Here is a 17,092-nt window from a genome sequence, read left to right as displayed (position 1 = left end):
TCTCTACTTCCAGAAAAATGTCTTAACACTTAAATTTGTATCAGATGTTAAAAAAGTTCTCTTTCAGAACAGCTGTTCTTTCTGCTTCTTGTTTTACACAGTCCAGTCGCATTAATGTAACCACCATCTGTGTTCAGTGTGAACATGCAATAACTTTCCACAGACAGTGGGTGGCTGTACTAGCAGTGGAGGGTATATAAAGTGTGTCAGGTGATGTGGAAAACAGTGCAGGCATTGTTGTAATGTGTAAACAGATGTCTTAAAGGACATGATCATTGGCTTTTGAGCCAAAGGTGGAAGCATTTTTGAAACGGCTAAGTTTGTAAAATGTCCACATGCTGCTGTGGTTAAAGTATAGCATGCATAGCAAAATGGCACTATCCAAAACCAGTGCCAAGGCAACTATGCCGCACCATGGGCCATAGATAATGGCTGTGAACAACAGTTGAGAAGATGTGTACGAGTGAATAGATGTGCAACTTGAACAACTGATTGTCCAAATGAAACAAGGTGTTACCAACAGTATGTTCTCAGTGACCATTTAGCAAACATTGCTGCATATTGGCCTCTGCAGAAGGCACCTGGTTCATGTACACATGCTGACAACTGTTCATCGGCTACAGAGGCTGTGTAATTTGCATGCCAATACTGAAACTGGCTGTCTGTTAACTGGTGACAGGTGGCCTTTTCAGAGTAATCACCTTTTATGCTCCATCAGACAGAAAGCAAATACCCTGCAACAATTGTCGAAAGGGTCCAGGCCGGAGGTGGGAGTGTCATGTATGCACGTATGCTTGGGGATCATGTCCACCCCTACATGCAGTTTGTTTTCCTCAGCACGGTGACGTCTGCCAGCTGCTCACTTCACACAGCTTGCAGTGTATGTGCATGGTTCAAAGAGCACCAGGATGAGTTTGCCCTACTCCCCTGGCCACTGAACTCCCTTGATTTAAACCCAATCAGGGATCTGTGGGACCACTTCGATCAGGCTGTGTGCACCACAGATCCTCAACAGTGGAACCTAGCACAGCAAGCCATGGAACTGGAGTCAGCATAGCTCCACATCCCTGTTGGTACCTTCCAGAGACAGAATTACATTGTCATTAGTAAACCTCAGAGTTTTTATTTATTCCCACTAAACTTTTATTCCCTTTCCAGATTTCTTCTTGGTCTCCATTACTGTTTGCTCAATGTACAGATTGTTTAACCTTTCTTCTGCACCACTGCTTCCCTTTCAGTTACTTCAACTTTAATAACAGCAGTGTTGTTTCTGTACAAATCATAATGTCCGTTTGCTTTCTATATTTTATCACTACTACCTTCAGAATTTCAAAGAGTGTATTCTAGTCAAAGCTTTCTCTAAATCCACAAATTCTATAAATATAAATTAGCCTTTTTTCAATCTATCTTTTAAGATGAAAAATTTAAATGATCATATGGCATTATTTGCCAGGGTTGTTCTGCTGCCTGGTGCTAATGCCTCTATTTGTTACCACTTTGGCAACTTGCACATCAGTAAAGTTGAGAGGCAATGATTAGGACAACAGAAACATCCAGTCCATGAGCAAAGAAAATCTTCGATCATGCTGGCAATTGAACCTGGGATCCCGCAGTCCAGAGGCAATAACCATAACCACTAGATCACAAGCTGCGGACTGTCTTTTAAAATAAATGGCAGCGTTAGTAACTCCTTGCATTAAAGTGTATAATAATGCTTAAAATAGAGGAAAGCAACCAGTCACCCGTAGATGACTGATGCGTGGTGCATAGAAACGTGCAACAGAAAACAGTATTTACATTAGTTGCCAAAGTCTTGCTCTTTCTCTTGTAAAAGTACAAACAGTATCACACAACCACACATAGACCTAAATGCACACACCCGTGTCTGCGGCAAGATTGATTCTTCGGTTAGTGACTGTCACTTTTGTCGCAGCAGCAGGTGTCTACTTGAGTGGTAGTGTATCCTTAATTTTATACATTTCTCCAGCCAAGAATTTCCATTGTAAAGTGTAGAATAAATAATTCAGATTTTTTGTGTGACTGTCACTGGCAACATCAGGTCTTTTAATTTATTATTGTTGTTGTTACATTTAATTATTATTCAGTTAATGTAACATGATCCGTGATTGTGTGACAGTGTCAAAGTGGCCACATGTAATTTAATGTCAAATATAGAGTGGATGCCCTAATCCAGAAAGAGAGGCGGTTAACTGCATGCTGCTATGCTTTAAATGCAGTAGCCATTTTACTGGTATGTATTTTTGCTGAGGTGTTTTCTCTTGATAATTTTACATTTTAATTTATACTGTATTTATTGATATATCAGGAGTGATATTTGTGAACTGAAAATAATGTTCAGTTTTCTTTCCAGTCTGTTATTCTCCCTTGTGGCGCTGTACTATATGAACCGCATATCTCAAGCAACATATGCTGCCCCTGCCCCTGTGCAGCCAGTAGTGACAAAGAAAAAGAAATAATCATTAAAAGGTAATTAAACAATATAGAAATGTAAGTTAAAGGCACTTCTGACGAAAGAAGGCTACATTGTGTGTTACCAACAATAAATTCTTTTAAAGATCTTGACATTTATTAAGAATGTTGTACAAATATTAATATAACAAGTTTGTTTACATAAGCCAACTTCCACAGCAGCTGTTATAATAAGTTGTTGGATTTTCTTCCTTAAGCTTACTGCAGTTAAAGAGTATTTTACACCAGATGTGTTTCACCTTTATTTACAGAGCACCTTCTGTGGACATTTTGGAAATGTGGATACATAATATTTCTGTACATTTTGGTCTTTATAGATTAAAATCAGTCTTTCCTTATATTATGAATTACCTAGAAGAGCACGGTCTATTGACACACAGTCAGCACAGATTTAGAAAACATTGTTCTTGTGAAACACAACTAGCTCTCTACACACACCAAGTATTGAGTACTGCTGACAAGGTATTTCAAATTGATACGTATTTCTAGATTCCCAAAAGGCTGTTGACACTACCACACAAGCAGCTTATAGTGAAATTGCATGCTTATGGAATATTGTCTCAGTTATGTGACTGGATTCGTGAATTCATGTTAGAGATGTCACAGTTCGTAGTAATTGATGGAAAGTCATCAAGTAAAACAGAAGTGATTTCCGACATTCCCCAAGGTAGTGTTATAGGACCTCTGCTGATCCTTATCTACATAAATGATTTAGGAGACAATCTGAGCAGCAATCTTAGGTTCTTTGCAGATGATGCTGTCATTTATTGTCTATTAAACTCATCAGAAGATCAAAACAAACTGCAAAAAAATGTAGAAAAGATATCTGTATAGTGCGAAAACTAGCAATTGACTCTAAATAACGAAACGTGTGAAGTCATTCACATAACACGCTTAAAAAAAAAAAGCAAACATTAAACTTTGGGTACATGATAAATCAGTCTAATCTAAGGACTGTAAATTCAGCTAAATACCTAGAAATTACGATTATGAACAATTTAAATTGGAAAGAACACACAGAAAGTGTTGTGAGGAAGGCAAACCAAAGACTGTGTTTTATTGGTAGAACTCTTGGAAAATGTATTGGAGCTACTAAAGAGACTGCATACGCTACGCTTGTCCCCGTTGTGGGATCCTTACAAGATAGGATTAACAGAGTACATCGAGAAAGTTCAAAGAAGAGCAACATGTTTTGTATTTTCGTGAAATAGGAGAGAGTGTGTCACGGACAGGTAACAGGATTTGGGAAGGAAAGCATTAAAAAAAAGGCATTTTTCGTTGCGGCGGAATCTTCTCAAGAAATTTCAATCACCAACTTTCTCCTCCGAATCCGAAAATATTTTATTGATGCCGACCTCCATAGAGAGAAACAATTGTCATAGCAGTATAAGGAAATCAGAGCTCATACGGAAAGATTCAGGTGTTCATTTTTTCCGTGAACTGTTAGAGGGTGGAATAATAGAGAATAATTGTAAAGGTGGTTTGATGAACCCTCTGCCAGGCTCTTAACTGTGATTTGCAGAGTATCCATGTAGATGTAGGTGTAGATATAATTGTATATAATTTACTGATGGTGTTTTTATCTCTTATTTATGTGTTCTGCAAACAACTGCTTTCCCATTTTTCATTAGTGGAGGTTGAGGTTGAAAGACTCCTGGTATCTCTTCAAACTTGGCATTTTTTTTTTTTGCCTTTTTTGAAACCAGTTTTTCTTACTCTGCTTTGGAATTACTTACACTTCACCTCACTTTACAAAAATAGAACTGTGGTCTCCCATACCTGTACTCGGCACTGTGTTCATGTTTATTCATTTGTTCTCTATGTAGGTTGTGAGCATTGTGTAAGGCACCATCAGTGCAGGGTACTAATAAGTACCAAATGGTCATGTGCAAAGTCGTACAATATGTCGATCCCCAGAAAGAAAGAAATAATTCTTCACATGCAGCAATTGTGTCAGAGCACTAGCTATTATGTGAAACTTGCTCTTTTTCACAGCATAAGTATGCATTTATACCCTCTTTCCTGATCCGCGCACTGTATCGATTCTCATATTACACATCAGACAATGATAGTAAATTATACAAACACTAGGTCCTTGAACCATGAACCAACTGACTCTGAACACAATATCACCGGCATACATATATGCTTTCAGTTACTACTCTTAGCATTCTTCCTACTCGACACTCAGTCTACTTTTACATTACTCATAAATGTACCACTTTACTAGGCACACAGCTCTAACAACAGATTTGGCCATCCTGATTTAGGTTTTCCTTGATCCCACTGAATTGCTTCAGGCAAATGCTGGGATGGCTCCTTTGAAAGGGCATGGCCAACTTCCTTCCACATACTTCAAAAATCCCATGGGACCAATGACCTCACTTTTAGGGCCCCTCCCCCAAATCAACCAACAAACCATCCTAACAAGAGCTCTCACTGTGGCTCCCACTGACTCTACGCCCAGAGGTTACTGAAAGCAAAGGTATCACAATAAGGCAAGGTGCCTTACATTCCCCCATTGACCTCTTTTTCAAATTTGGAAGCCAATTTCGAAAACAAAAAACAGGCAGAAACTGTAATAAGTTTAATCGAAACGACATAACTAATACAGTTGTTGGAGTGAAACGCATCCCTCTAACATTCCACATCATAGTAATATTATAGACAACACATAAGTTTTATAGCCAGAACACGAAATAAGATTAATTATGAAATCACAAAACTAAATGTGATACATCAATCCCCTAATGGTTCAGTTGCGCAGCATCCATATTATCAGTCACCTAACATCTTTAGTTCGAATTCATCAACTGAAAGAACACAGAAGAAAGCTCATAACATGGAATATACTCCCTTTTTTCCACACACACACACACACACACACACACACACACACACACACACACTCTCTCTCTCTCTCTCTCTCTCTCTCTCTCTCATTTGACTAAGCTATTGCTGATACACCATTTGCTGTCTGTCATGGTAGGACGGGTGTACTCCTCGTACAACTGCGTGTTAGCGCATATGGTCTCTGTTGGTTAACAGTTATTGGCTTGACATAACCAGTTGTTGATCAACACTCTTGCTGCTCCAGCTGCAGATGGAGCCCCACACATACGCAGTCATGCCCAGTGACAGCATACATGCCAATAGTGGTGGGGATGACCTGGGCTGCCCTGGGGTTGTGCAGTGCTGATGTCTGGGCATGCATTTACAGTTAGCTTCCCACTCATCAATATAGTGAGTTAGAAACAATTTTTATCTACATTTCCCTGGCAACTCCAATTAGCTCCTCACTCATCTAATACAGTGAGTCAGAAACAACTTTAATTACGTTTTCCTGGTATCTCCAATCTCTTAACTAACACTTTGGGTACAAATCCCAAGTTCACCAAAGGTTGAGGGATGTGTCCTTATGTGCCTCGTTTTTCTTCACATGCAAAACCTTGTTGCCCTACCACTGCTTGCAGTATCAGGTACTTTCCATTCCCTCAATTTTCTGTGTGATTTTCCTTTCTCCGCTGTAGCTTTCTTCCTCTTCTAGATGTTGTTTCAAACTGCTATATTGTACATGATCCATTTGTGCTTGCTTCCCATAGCTGTTGATGCTTCTGTCATGCTACATTATATTCTTGTAAATGCCTCAATATATTCTGTAGTCTTCTCTTTAGACATAACCTTTTGTACCCTTTTGCCCTTCAGAATGTTCTATGGCTTCCAGTCTGCTCCCAGTATGTCATGTACACGTAACAATTGTTTGATTCATGTACACATAAATTTGATACAACTAAAGTCTCCATAGTATAGTTTCTTCCTGTATTTCAGTTACATTACAATCAACTGCTTGTATATTGCTTTTTTATTTCAACGAGTTTATTTTTTTCACCTAATGCCCATGCAGACTTCTTCATTGATATCTTCAGCTATTTCCAATTGGTTTTGTTTCTGTAGCCCTGTGTGCAGTTCAGAAGTTCTTTCTTAATTGTCAGTTTCTGAATACTAGTATCCAGCTATATCTCCTCTTGCAATACTAGACGGTGACAAGAAAAATTCTGTATTCTATTTCATTGTTTTTTTTTTTTGTGTCCTTCCTGCAGTTTTCTCATTTTCTTCGTCTCTTTTTCTCAATTGTTCTTCATGTTTATCCCGTCTTTTCATTAATGCCCCTAACATCTGTAGTATTTTCATTTCAGTAATGCTTGTCTCCTCTTCTTGCTGACCTTCACACATCCCTGAACAAGGCACGCTGCTTTAAATAACATTATCTGGGCCATGATACTTCAGTCTTAAAAATTTGGCCAAACATGTAAAGTACAGCTCTAATACAGTTAACTGCTATTCTACACTCCAAAAGTACAGATGTTTCAATCAGCTATTCTACTTCAGCACTTATGTTTCTTACAAACTTACTTTTCGTCTCTTGAACTGATATTGTTGCATCCATTTTGATGTTGAGTGCTGCTCCATTAGGATCTTGTAATATCTTCAGTCATAACGTTGCACCTGTTGTTGGCGGCACATGCCTCTAGTTCCTTTGTGAGTACTGTTTTAATTTTAATAGTTCTCTTAGTTTATCCTCCTTGTGTACCAATTCACTGAAGATTGTCCAGTTGTGATAGTCATGTGTAAGGCTCTATCAGTTCAGTGGAGTAGTATATACCGAACAGTCAAGTAGTATGTCAATTGTCTTCTTCACATGCAGCAAACATGAAAACATATTGATAATCTCTAATAGAGCAAAGGTGTTTACAATATGAGTAACTCATTCTGTAGGACAGTATATTAAATTTTGAAAACAGTTTCAAGTGTTGTGGTTTTAGCCTTGTGCAAGGGCACTTAAGTCTTTGTTTGTATTAAATGTTCAGTGAGGCTAATTGTGGGGTACTTATCCTTTTCTTCGTGTACTGGCCATGTTCACACCGCGCTATTTAAGCTGCAGTTTTCCTTTTTTATTCCTTATGCCTTGGTCTTAACTTTAGCCCAGTAGCCCCCATTCATCAATGTGGGGCTAGGGATGGCTCTGAGGACAGCCAACTTTGCTCATGCTTCTCTGGTGCCTGTCATGACTATCAGCAGATGGGGTTTCACTTGGCATGGCCTACACCTAAACAGGACTGGGAAGGGAAGATTGGTACAGCTGTTTAATGAAAGTATAGGGGGTGGATCTCGGGCCACACATGGTCAAATACCTGTTGTCATAGGCAGGAAAAGTAGGTCTTTTTTAGGATAAATCCAGACAACAGGTTCACCTGCCTAAAGAGTATCTCCAGCAGTTAAAAAAAAATACTGGAACAATCACTCACACGACAGATTTTAACACTTCATATATCAAGCATACCAGATGTCACAAAGAAAAACAAACGTTTGGAAAGAGTAATATGGGCATTTCACAAACTTAACAATCCTCGATCAAAACATGCAGTAAATAAAAAATAAAATACAACTATCAGAAGTTGAGCTCCAATTTTTTGAATTGCACAGTAGTTTGTATTACTGAGCACTGGTGTAGAGACACAGAAATCCTACATGTAGTATTATCATTGTATGAAAGGGCAGATTCTTACTGCAGAACTACTTCAAGGGGTGGAGGATCATGCATTTATATCAGAAAAGGAACACAGTTCAAATCAAGACATGACCTCAGTATAGTAAGTGACAACAAAACGCTTTGAAATATCAGCTATTGAATTAACAGCACCTCATATCTCCCAGTGGTAGTGTGGACACTCTTTTCAATAAATTAATAGAAGTTCTAGATAAAGTCTCAAGTACAAAGGTCAACATAATTCTATGTGGTGACATTAACATCAACAGTAATATCATAAATGAATCCAGCAGCACCTTCATAAACATCCTTCAAAGTTTTGGCATATCCCTATTGGTTAATAGTGCAACAAGGGTTACTACAATGACTGCATCAGTAATTGACCATGTGGCCACAAATATGGGCAGGGAAAAATGTGATGTAGCTGTAAGAAATCTCGGACTATCGGATCATCTCTGTCAAATAACAACAGTAAAATCAGACATTGAATCATTCCCTGAACTGCAAGCCTACAAACAACATCCATCAGAAATAAAAATAAAAGATTTTTTAAAAGAACTAAGAAAACAAAGCTGGGATTAAGTGTATAAGGAAGCCAATGTGAATATGAAAGTCTCTAAATTCTCCACATTGTTTAAATTTAACTTTGAAAAGGCATTTCCAAACGTATGCATGTCTGTATCAACATCTCACAAAAACAGATGGATAACTCCAGGTATTAAGAAGTCCTCCCAAACACTTAAACACCTCAGTTCCATGAAAAAGATTCACAATCATCCAGAATTCTTACAACACTTAACAATCTATGCAAATGAGCATTTTTCAAGTATTGCTTAGAAGTTACAGCAAAAATTCCCCAAAACATATATAACACCTGTAAGTAATATTGCACTAAATACAATGACGTTACTTCCAACCACAGAGAATGAAGTCAATAAAACTCTTCAAAAACTAAAAAATAAGAAGTTAGTAGGCTTAGATGGAGTACCAATGTGTGTACTGAAACAATGCATAGGGATTATACAAAGCCCCTTAACAAATACACTCCTGGAAATTGAAATAAGAACACTGTGAATTCATTGTCCCAGGAAGGGGAAACTTTATTGACACGTTCCTGGGGTCAGATACATAACATGATCACACTGACAGACCCACAGGCACATAGACACAGGCAACAGAGCATGCACAATGTCGGCACTAGTACAGTGTATATCCACCTTTCGCAGCAATGCAGGCTGCTATTCTCCCATGGAGACGATCGTAAAGATGCTGGATGTAGTCCTGTGGAATGGCTTGCCATGCCATTTCCACCTGGCGCCTCAGTTGGACCAGCGTTCGTGCTGGACGTGCAGACCGCGTGAGACGACGCTTCATCCAGTCCCAAACATGCTCAATGGGGGACAGATCCGGAGATCTTGCTGGCCAGGGTAGTTGACTTACACCTTCTAGAGCACGTTGGGTGGCACGGAATACATGCGGACGTGCATTGTCCTGCTGGAACAGCAAGTTCCCTTGCCGGTCTAGGAATGGTAGAACGATGGGTTCGATGACGGTTTGGATGTACCGTGCACTATTCAGTGTCCCCTCGACGATCACCAGTGGTGTACGGCCAGTGTAGGAGATCGCTCCCCACACCATGATGCCGGGTGTTGGCCCTGTGTGCCTCGGTCGTATTCAGTCCTGATTGTGGCGCTCACCTGCACGGCGCCAAACACGCATACGACCATCATTGGCACCAAGGCAGAAGCGACTCTCATCGCTGAAGACGACACGTCTCCATTCGTCCCTCCATTCACGCCTGTCGCCACACCACTGGAGGTGGGCTGCACGATGTTGGGGCGTGAGCGGAAGACGACCTAACGGTGTGCGGGACCGTAGCCCAGCTTCATGGAGACGGTTGCGAATGGTCCTCGCCGATACCCCAGGAGCAACAGTGTCCCTAATTTGCTGGGAAGTGGCGGTGCGGTCCCCTACGGCACTGCGTAGGATCCTACGGTCTTGGCGTGCATCCGTGCGTCGCTGCGGTCCGGTCCCAGGTCGACGGGCACGTGCACCTTCCGCCGACCACTGGCGACAACATCGATGTACTGTGGAGACCTCACGCCCCACGTGTTGAGCAATTCGGCGGTACACACACCCGACCTCCCGCATGCCCACTATACGCCCTCGCTCAAAGTCCGTCAGCTGCACATACGGTTCACGTCCACGCTGTCGCGGCATGCTACCAGTGTTAAAGACTGCGATGGAGCTCCGTATGCCACGGCAAACTGGCTGACACTGACGGCGGCGGTACACAAATGCTGCGCAGCTAGCGCCATTCGACGGCCAACACCGCGGTTCCTGGTGTGTCCGCTGTGCCGTGCGTGTGATCATTGCTTGTACAGCCCTCTCGCAGTGTCCGGAGCAAGTATGGTGGGTCTGACACACCGGTGTCAATGTGTTCTTTTTTCCATTACCAGGAGTGTATAATACAAGAATCCTTCACATCAAGAACATTTCCAGAGCAGTTAAAACAGGCAAGAGTTGTACCTTTGCTTAAAGAAGGTAATGCAGAAGACATAGAAAATTACCAGCCCATTTCCCTGCTGTCAGCATTCTCAAAAATTATAGAAGCATTTATGAAAGACAGATTAATCAATTACCTGAATAAATACAATCTTTTAAGCGAATCAAAGTTTGGTTTCTGAAGTGGCAAAAACGGAGTCAGCCATAGTAAAATTCACAAAAGTTGTACTTGATGCTCTTGATAAAGATGAGTGTGTCACAGGCATATTTTTGGATCTTTCTAAGGTGTTTGATACAGTTGACCACAAGATTCTATTAAATAAATTAGAAGCATTAGGAATAAGAGGGGTAGCTAATGACTGGTTTTGATCATACCTAGCAGACAGGGTACATACTTCAAATAGATCTAAACATTTACTAAAACACTTATCAGAACCAAAATACATTAATATAGGGGTTCCTCAAGGTAGCATGTTAGGACCAATACTATTCCTGGCATACATCAATGACTTTCTCAGTAGTGTTACTCATGGTGAAAAAATTCTCTTCTTTGATGACAGCAATATTATAGTCACTGAGAAAACAAGAGAACTCATTGCCAAGAAAGCAAATGAAACTCCCAAGGAAGTTTATGATTGGTCAATAAGCAATAAAGTGACATTGAACATAAAGAAAGCTAATGCCATGAATTTCAGTTTGAAGAGGAAAAATGACAGTGTTAAATTAAATGTAGATGGCACCTCTATAGACTGTGTAACAAATGCAAAATTTTTTGGAATGAATATTGAACTCAGTTGATGTGGTGTGAACACACAAAAGGTACTTGCAAACAGAATGTCATCAGCATGTCATGCCATAAGAATCCTATCATCAGTGTGTAACATGCAGTGTCTTTTAGTTACATATTATTCACATGTACACTCAATTCTTAGCTATGTCATTCTTTTTTGGGGAACAAACACACAAAATATGAAAACAATTTTCAAACTCCAGAAAAGAGCCCTAAGAATAATAACCAAAAATACTAGTCGAGCTCATTGTAAGATCTGTTCAAAACACTGGGGATTTTAACTGCTCCATGTGAATACATTTACCAGTCATTTGTACACATCAAAAATAACATTGGTAATTACTGCACAAACAGCTCTGTCCGTGACCATGCAACAAGAGAAAGACTAAACTTACATTTACCAAGAAAAATAAACATAAAACTCAAAACAGCATTTTATACCAAGGAATAAAACTGTACAATAAATTACCAAAAGAGATAAAAGAAATTGCAAAAATACACTTTTTTAAAAAAGGCAGTTAAAAAGTACTTGTTATGCAATACATTTTATACATTGAAGGGTTACTTAGATAAAACAGAGTAGGGGTTTGATAAAAAATGTTATACAAATAAATAATAATAATTATTATTATTATTATTATTATTATTATTATTATTATTAGTCGTAAAGCTAAGTAAAGATGGTTCACTTCTGGGGCTTCTTATTCTTTTTGTTTGCCCACCAGGTCTTCATTCTTTGCGAGAATTCAGCTTTTCTTTCTTCGCTCCATTTTGTTCCAGTTCTCGGCACTTTTGTCTCTGGTTTGACCTCCCATTTGTCAACTTTAAGTTTGAAATTGTTTCTTTTGTTCATGTCTTCAGTAGTAATGTTGGCTAATTCCAGATCTTTCTTTACATTTTTGATCCATTCTCCTCCATTAACAAGGGATGCTACGTATCTTACTATTTTTTTTGTAAGTCTGTGATCGGGAAGTCTCATTATGTGGCCATAGAATTTTAGACGCCTCTTCCTCATGTCTATCTCTATGTTAGAATATTCTTCAATTTTAGAATTTTTCTGTAATCTATACCCCTCTTTGGTCCATCTTGGTCCCAGAATTTTCCTAATGATTTTCCTTTCCTCTTTCTTCAGGTTTTCCATATCTGTTTTCCTTTTAAGTGTCAAGGTTTCGCTGGCATATAGCATTATTGGTTTAATTACCCGACTTATAATGTTTAATTTTTGTATTTATAGATAGACATTTTTTATTGTAAATGTTTTGGACCAGCCCTCGACCCCTACGAGCTTTTAATATTCTTTCTTGTTGTGAGTATTTTTCAGAAATTATCTCTCCTAAATATTTAAAGTATGGTACCCTCTTAATTTCTCCATATTAGGTTTGTAACTTAGAAATTTCTAGATTTGTTGTTGTAAACACCGTTTTCTCAAAAGATATTTGTAGGCCAACTTTTCCTGCACACTCTTTTAAGGTTTCTATCTGTTTGACTGCCATTTCACTAGAATCTGCCATTATTATAAAACATTCCACATAATTTTCACTTTGCTTTTTCCTTCTTTTTCTCCTTTCTAGAAATACTTACCCCCAAGCTATGCATAGCAAAATACTGACACCTCTTCTTCTTTCTGAGCTCAACATCTCATTCATTATGGAGGGATGCTGACTCAGTTTTTCAGGATAGCAAATGGGAAGTTGTGATACAGAAAATGGCCCAGAGCTCACCAATGTGTGTGTGTGTGTGTGTGTGTGTGTGTGTGTGTGTGTGTGTGTGTGTGTGTGTGTGAAGTGTTATGAAACAATGTGTGTGTAGTGACTGATGGTGAGATATGAGTGAACAGTATGGCACTACATTATTAAATAAGTTATTTGTAAAAAAAGTATTGTATACCAGGAGTAAATCTAATGATTGTCTGTAACTGGAAGCCTGTAAATATATGTGTATACGAATTGGCTTATTTTAAATTGGTCTAAACTTGTAAATACTTTGACATGTCCTATATCCTTGTAAAAAGAGATCTACGGATGAATAAAGCTGCTGCTGCTGCTGCTGCTACTACTACTACTACTACTATGCTGTATCTTTCTCTCTACAGTTCACATTTTGCTTTTTAGTTGTGGCTTTTCTTGGAAACCAAGGTGCGCTAGAAGTTTCTGTATGAGTGGTGTGCATTTATGGATATCCTCCAGAGTTATCTCCACTTCTTGAAGTCTTTTTCTTTCTCAGTTAACCAAAACACAGTTTTTTTGTTGGGAAAGCAACAGAAATTGCTCAACCTTGTAGGACTCATATGGATAATGTAAACATAATAACAGCTTGTTGTAGTTGACTTCTGTCCCACAGTTACTTTCTTCTACCATTGTGTCCAACTGAGCCGTTCCCCTATTGGTCTCAGTGTCAGTGAGATATAACAATCATTATGTATTTAGTTTTTTTTTTTCCTGATTGGTTAGTGTTTGCATAAGAACAATGTGGGGTGTCTGGGTATCCCCTGATGCAAAAACTTTGTATGTTCTTCCTGAACTAGTTGTGATGAATGCTCACTAGGTTTTATTTAATTGTTTCCTTAAGTGTCGGTACTTGAGTGGCCTGTTGTTAATTTTAAATGATCATGTCAGGTCTTGGCTTCTGTTTCCCATGTGATTTCTGGGGAAAGACTATGCATAAAATAGCTGCTATACAGTTCCCTGTGTAAGTGTTTGATTCATTGTTGGTGTCCTGTTACTGGCAATATTTTGCTCAGCATCGTTTCATGAAGTGCTGTAGTTGAGCTACATTTCCATTATGTGCAATTACAGTTTCAGTTATGGACTGGTCCTCTTTGATTTTCTTCATACTTATAGGATTTGAAGCTCAGTAGGTGGACATCAATATCCTAAAGCAATAAAACCAAATTCTCAAAAATTCTGAAAAAAAAATCGCCTTTGAAGATTAGACAATTTTCAAGCACTGTTAAGTATGAAACATTCGAAGTTTATTAACAGAGTTGGCACTATGTGAGTCCTTGGAATGAAACTCTTATTATCCTAAAGCTTCTGGTTTGAATATTGCTAGTAGCAACAGCTTTTGTACTTTAATTATTAAATTCATAACATAAGAGAAAGGCAATCATTTACCTACACTGGCGGTATGCACACTTTTGTGCTATCTACGGTATGGTGCCATGCAATCTTAGTCAGTTTAATCATAGGCAACCGCTTTTAACATGTTTTGTCCAGACGATAAATGTTGGGATTTGGCTCTAAGCAACCACTTTGCTATGCCAGAATTTTTTAAAAAGCTATCGCCTGAGGCTGCATCTCTACTGATGTGAGACTGGTTGTGACTTTTTTTTATGAAAAGTACTTTAACAGCCAGTGCAAAAGATTTTATTCACCTTGTAGAGGGACCAGTGCATGGTGCACAGACACACATAATAGGAAACGCTAACACTAGTGTCTCTGAGCTTTTCTAGTAAGAGTATACACACACGTGTGTGTGTGTGTGTGTGTGTGTGTGTGTGTGTGTGTGTGTGTTTTTTACTCGTACTGGAAAAAGAGCAAGAGGCCAAGAGCTAGTATTAGCTGTTTCCTACTACGTGCTTGTGTGCCATGCACCAGCCCTTTTTAGGTAGGTGGTTACCTTTCTCTTATTTGATGTATTTTTCTATCTATGAATTTCCATTATTATTGTTTATTAAATTCTGCTTTACCAGCAAATGAAAATGTCAGTTAACAACTATCATATCATTTTTAATACTTCACATTCACAAATCCTTGTATGGAGTACAAGATGTTGCCAAGCAGATATGATTTCAGTTAGTATGGAAGTTAATTTTATTATCTTTTAAATTCAGTGGGTAGGTGGTAAAAGATTTTTATTGCTAAATACTTCACACCTTTCTGTGCCACACTAAGGCTGAATGGTTATAATTGAAGTGCAGCTACTTAAGGAGGTACAATTTGAGCTGTAATTATCGTATGGTGGTGAAACTTGGTAGATATGCTAATGCGTTAATCCAGAACAGATTTACGCTGGAAAAAATTAGTTCCAGTTTCAGCCACCAGGTGCAAATCTGGCACTGTACACTATTTGTATAACTCCTGTTTTGGCCACCAGGTGCAAATCTGGCAATGTACACTATTTGTATGATGGTGTGATATGCACTCTGTCATTTGACAATCCATAACGTCAGTCTGGCTACCAAGAAGAGAATGGCAGCAATTACAGTGTTGCATTGAGAGAGTATCACCAGTGGCCTTGCCTCAATGGTAACACCAGTTCCCATCTGATCACCAAATTTAAGCGCTGTCGGGCTTGGCTATCACTTGGATGGGTCACTTTCAGTGTCTGCTGAGTGCTGTAGGCAAGCGGGGTGCACTCGGCCCTTGTGAGGCCAATTGAAGAGCTACTTGATTGAGAAGTAGGAGCACCAGCCATGAAAACTGACAAGGGCTGGGAGAGTGCTGTGCTGACCACATGCCCCTCCATACCCACATCAGGTGACGCCTAAGGGCTGAGGATGACACAGCAGCTGGTCAGTACCATTGGGCCTTCAAGGTCTGTCCAGACAGTATTTGTTTCTGTTGTGAGAGTATCACTGATGGAAACGTCTGAGGAGAGATCCAATGTTAAATTGTTTGAAGATGATGATGGTAAAATTCGAAAACAATGCAGCAGTGTTATGAATCTGCTCATTGGTTTCTGGCACATATCAAAGTTGATGACAACCGCCAGGGCAATATTCTGTGAAGTGATGAGGCACATTTGACACTACAGGTAGCAGTGAATATACAGAACTGCTGAATTTGCGGTACTGTTAAACCACATGTCGTGCACAAGGAGCCATTGCCCTCGCCATACATGACTGTGTGGTGTGGCGTCACAAGCACCATTATCATTGGTCCATTCTTCTTTGAAGAGAATACAACCAGAGACCCTGTCAGATGTACTGTGATGTCTGCATGTCATCAAGACCTCCTTGTATAGTATGTGCTTTGGAAAAGTTCAACTATGTGGAAACCATTGTTTTCATGCGTGGTTGACCTCTTCTGCCTGTGTCATGTTCCTAATCCACTACATTTCTATATGCCTTTATTGCATTCACATTGCTAGATTTGCACCTGGTGGTGAAAATTGGAACCAATTTTGTTCCAGGATAGATTGGATCCACGTTAATGCATTGGCATATCTACCAAGTTTCTTTGCCATAATAATTATACTATGGCCCTCCATGAGTAGCCGCACTTTAATTATAACCACCCAGTATTATATTTATGAATGTTACTGTTGTTTTCAAACTATAATGTATCTAATTACATGTTTCTGTTGCAGGAGTGTGTCTTCCAGATAAGAAAAACAAAAACTTCATATCTCAAAAAGCTCAGCATGAAATGTTATAACTGTTGTACAAATTACATAAAAATGGAAAAACAGTATCCTGAACAAGCTTTTGTAAAATACGTATTGTCATTATTAGTTAAAATACACAATATACATTTTATAAAGAGTGCTTCCATTTATGAGCACTGGCGTATGAACAAAAGAACTTGGGTCGTAGATGCAGAGACAGTGCAAGGAGGGGGGAGGGGACAAGGGTAGTGGTGGTGGGGGTGCTCCTTTGTGAATGACCACTATTTGGTAGGGGAGTTGCAGTTCGACAGCTGAAGCCTATAGACAAACCTACACCTCACATGCTTGTAATCTACAGCTAGTGAGTCAGCAAATGATCGTTTAAACAGGTTGTGTCAATATAACCAAAAAAGAAAGTCACATAAAGGAAG

At 39.2% G+C, this 17,092-nt stretch overlaps 1 protein-coding gene across 1 annotated transcript in view; it reads left to right on the top strand.

Annotated features, from left to right (window-relative positions):
• The window catches only part of LOC126242185 (protein KRTCAP2 homolog), a 48,190-nt gene extending 31,374 nt beyond the window's left edge, over positions 1-16,816 (top strand). Inside the window, exons 5-6 of the mRNA XM_049948068.1 lie at positions 2,372-2,487; positions 16,644-16,816. Coding sequence (XP_049804025.1) covers positions 2,372-2,477 — 106 coding nt within the window. The 3' untranslated portion in view covers positions 2,478-2,487; positions 16,644-16,816. The remainder of the gene's footprint in view (positions 1-2,371; positions 2,488-16,643) is intronic.
• The last annotated feature ends 276 nt before the right edge of the window (positions 16,817-17,092 follow it).

The sequence above is a fragment of the Schistocerca nitens genome, chromosome 1, assembly GCF_023898315.1.
Source record: "Schistocerca nitens isolate TAMUIC-IGC-003100 chromosome 1, iqSchNite1.1, whole genome shotgun sequence".
NCBI lineage: Eukaryota > Metazoa > Arthropoda > Insecta > Orthoptera > Acrididae > Schistocerca > Schistocerca nitens.
The sequence above is the reverse complement of the archived record's forward strand: the minus strand, read 5'-3'. Positions and strand labels throughout refer to the sequence as shown.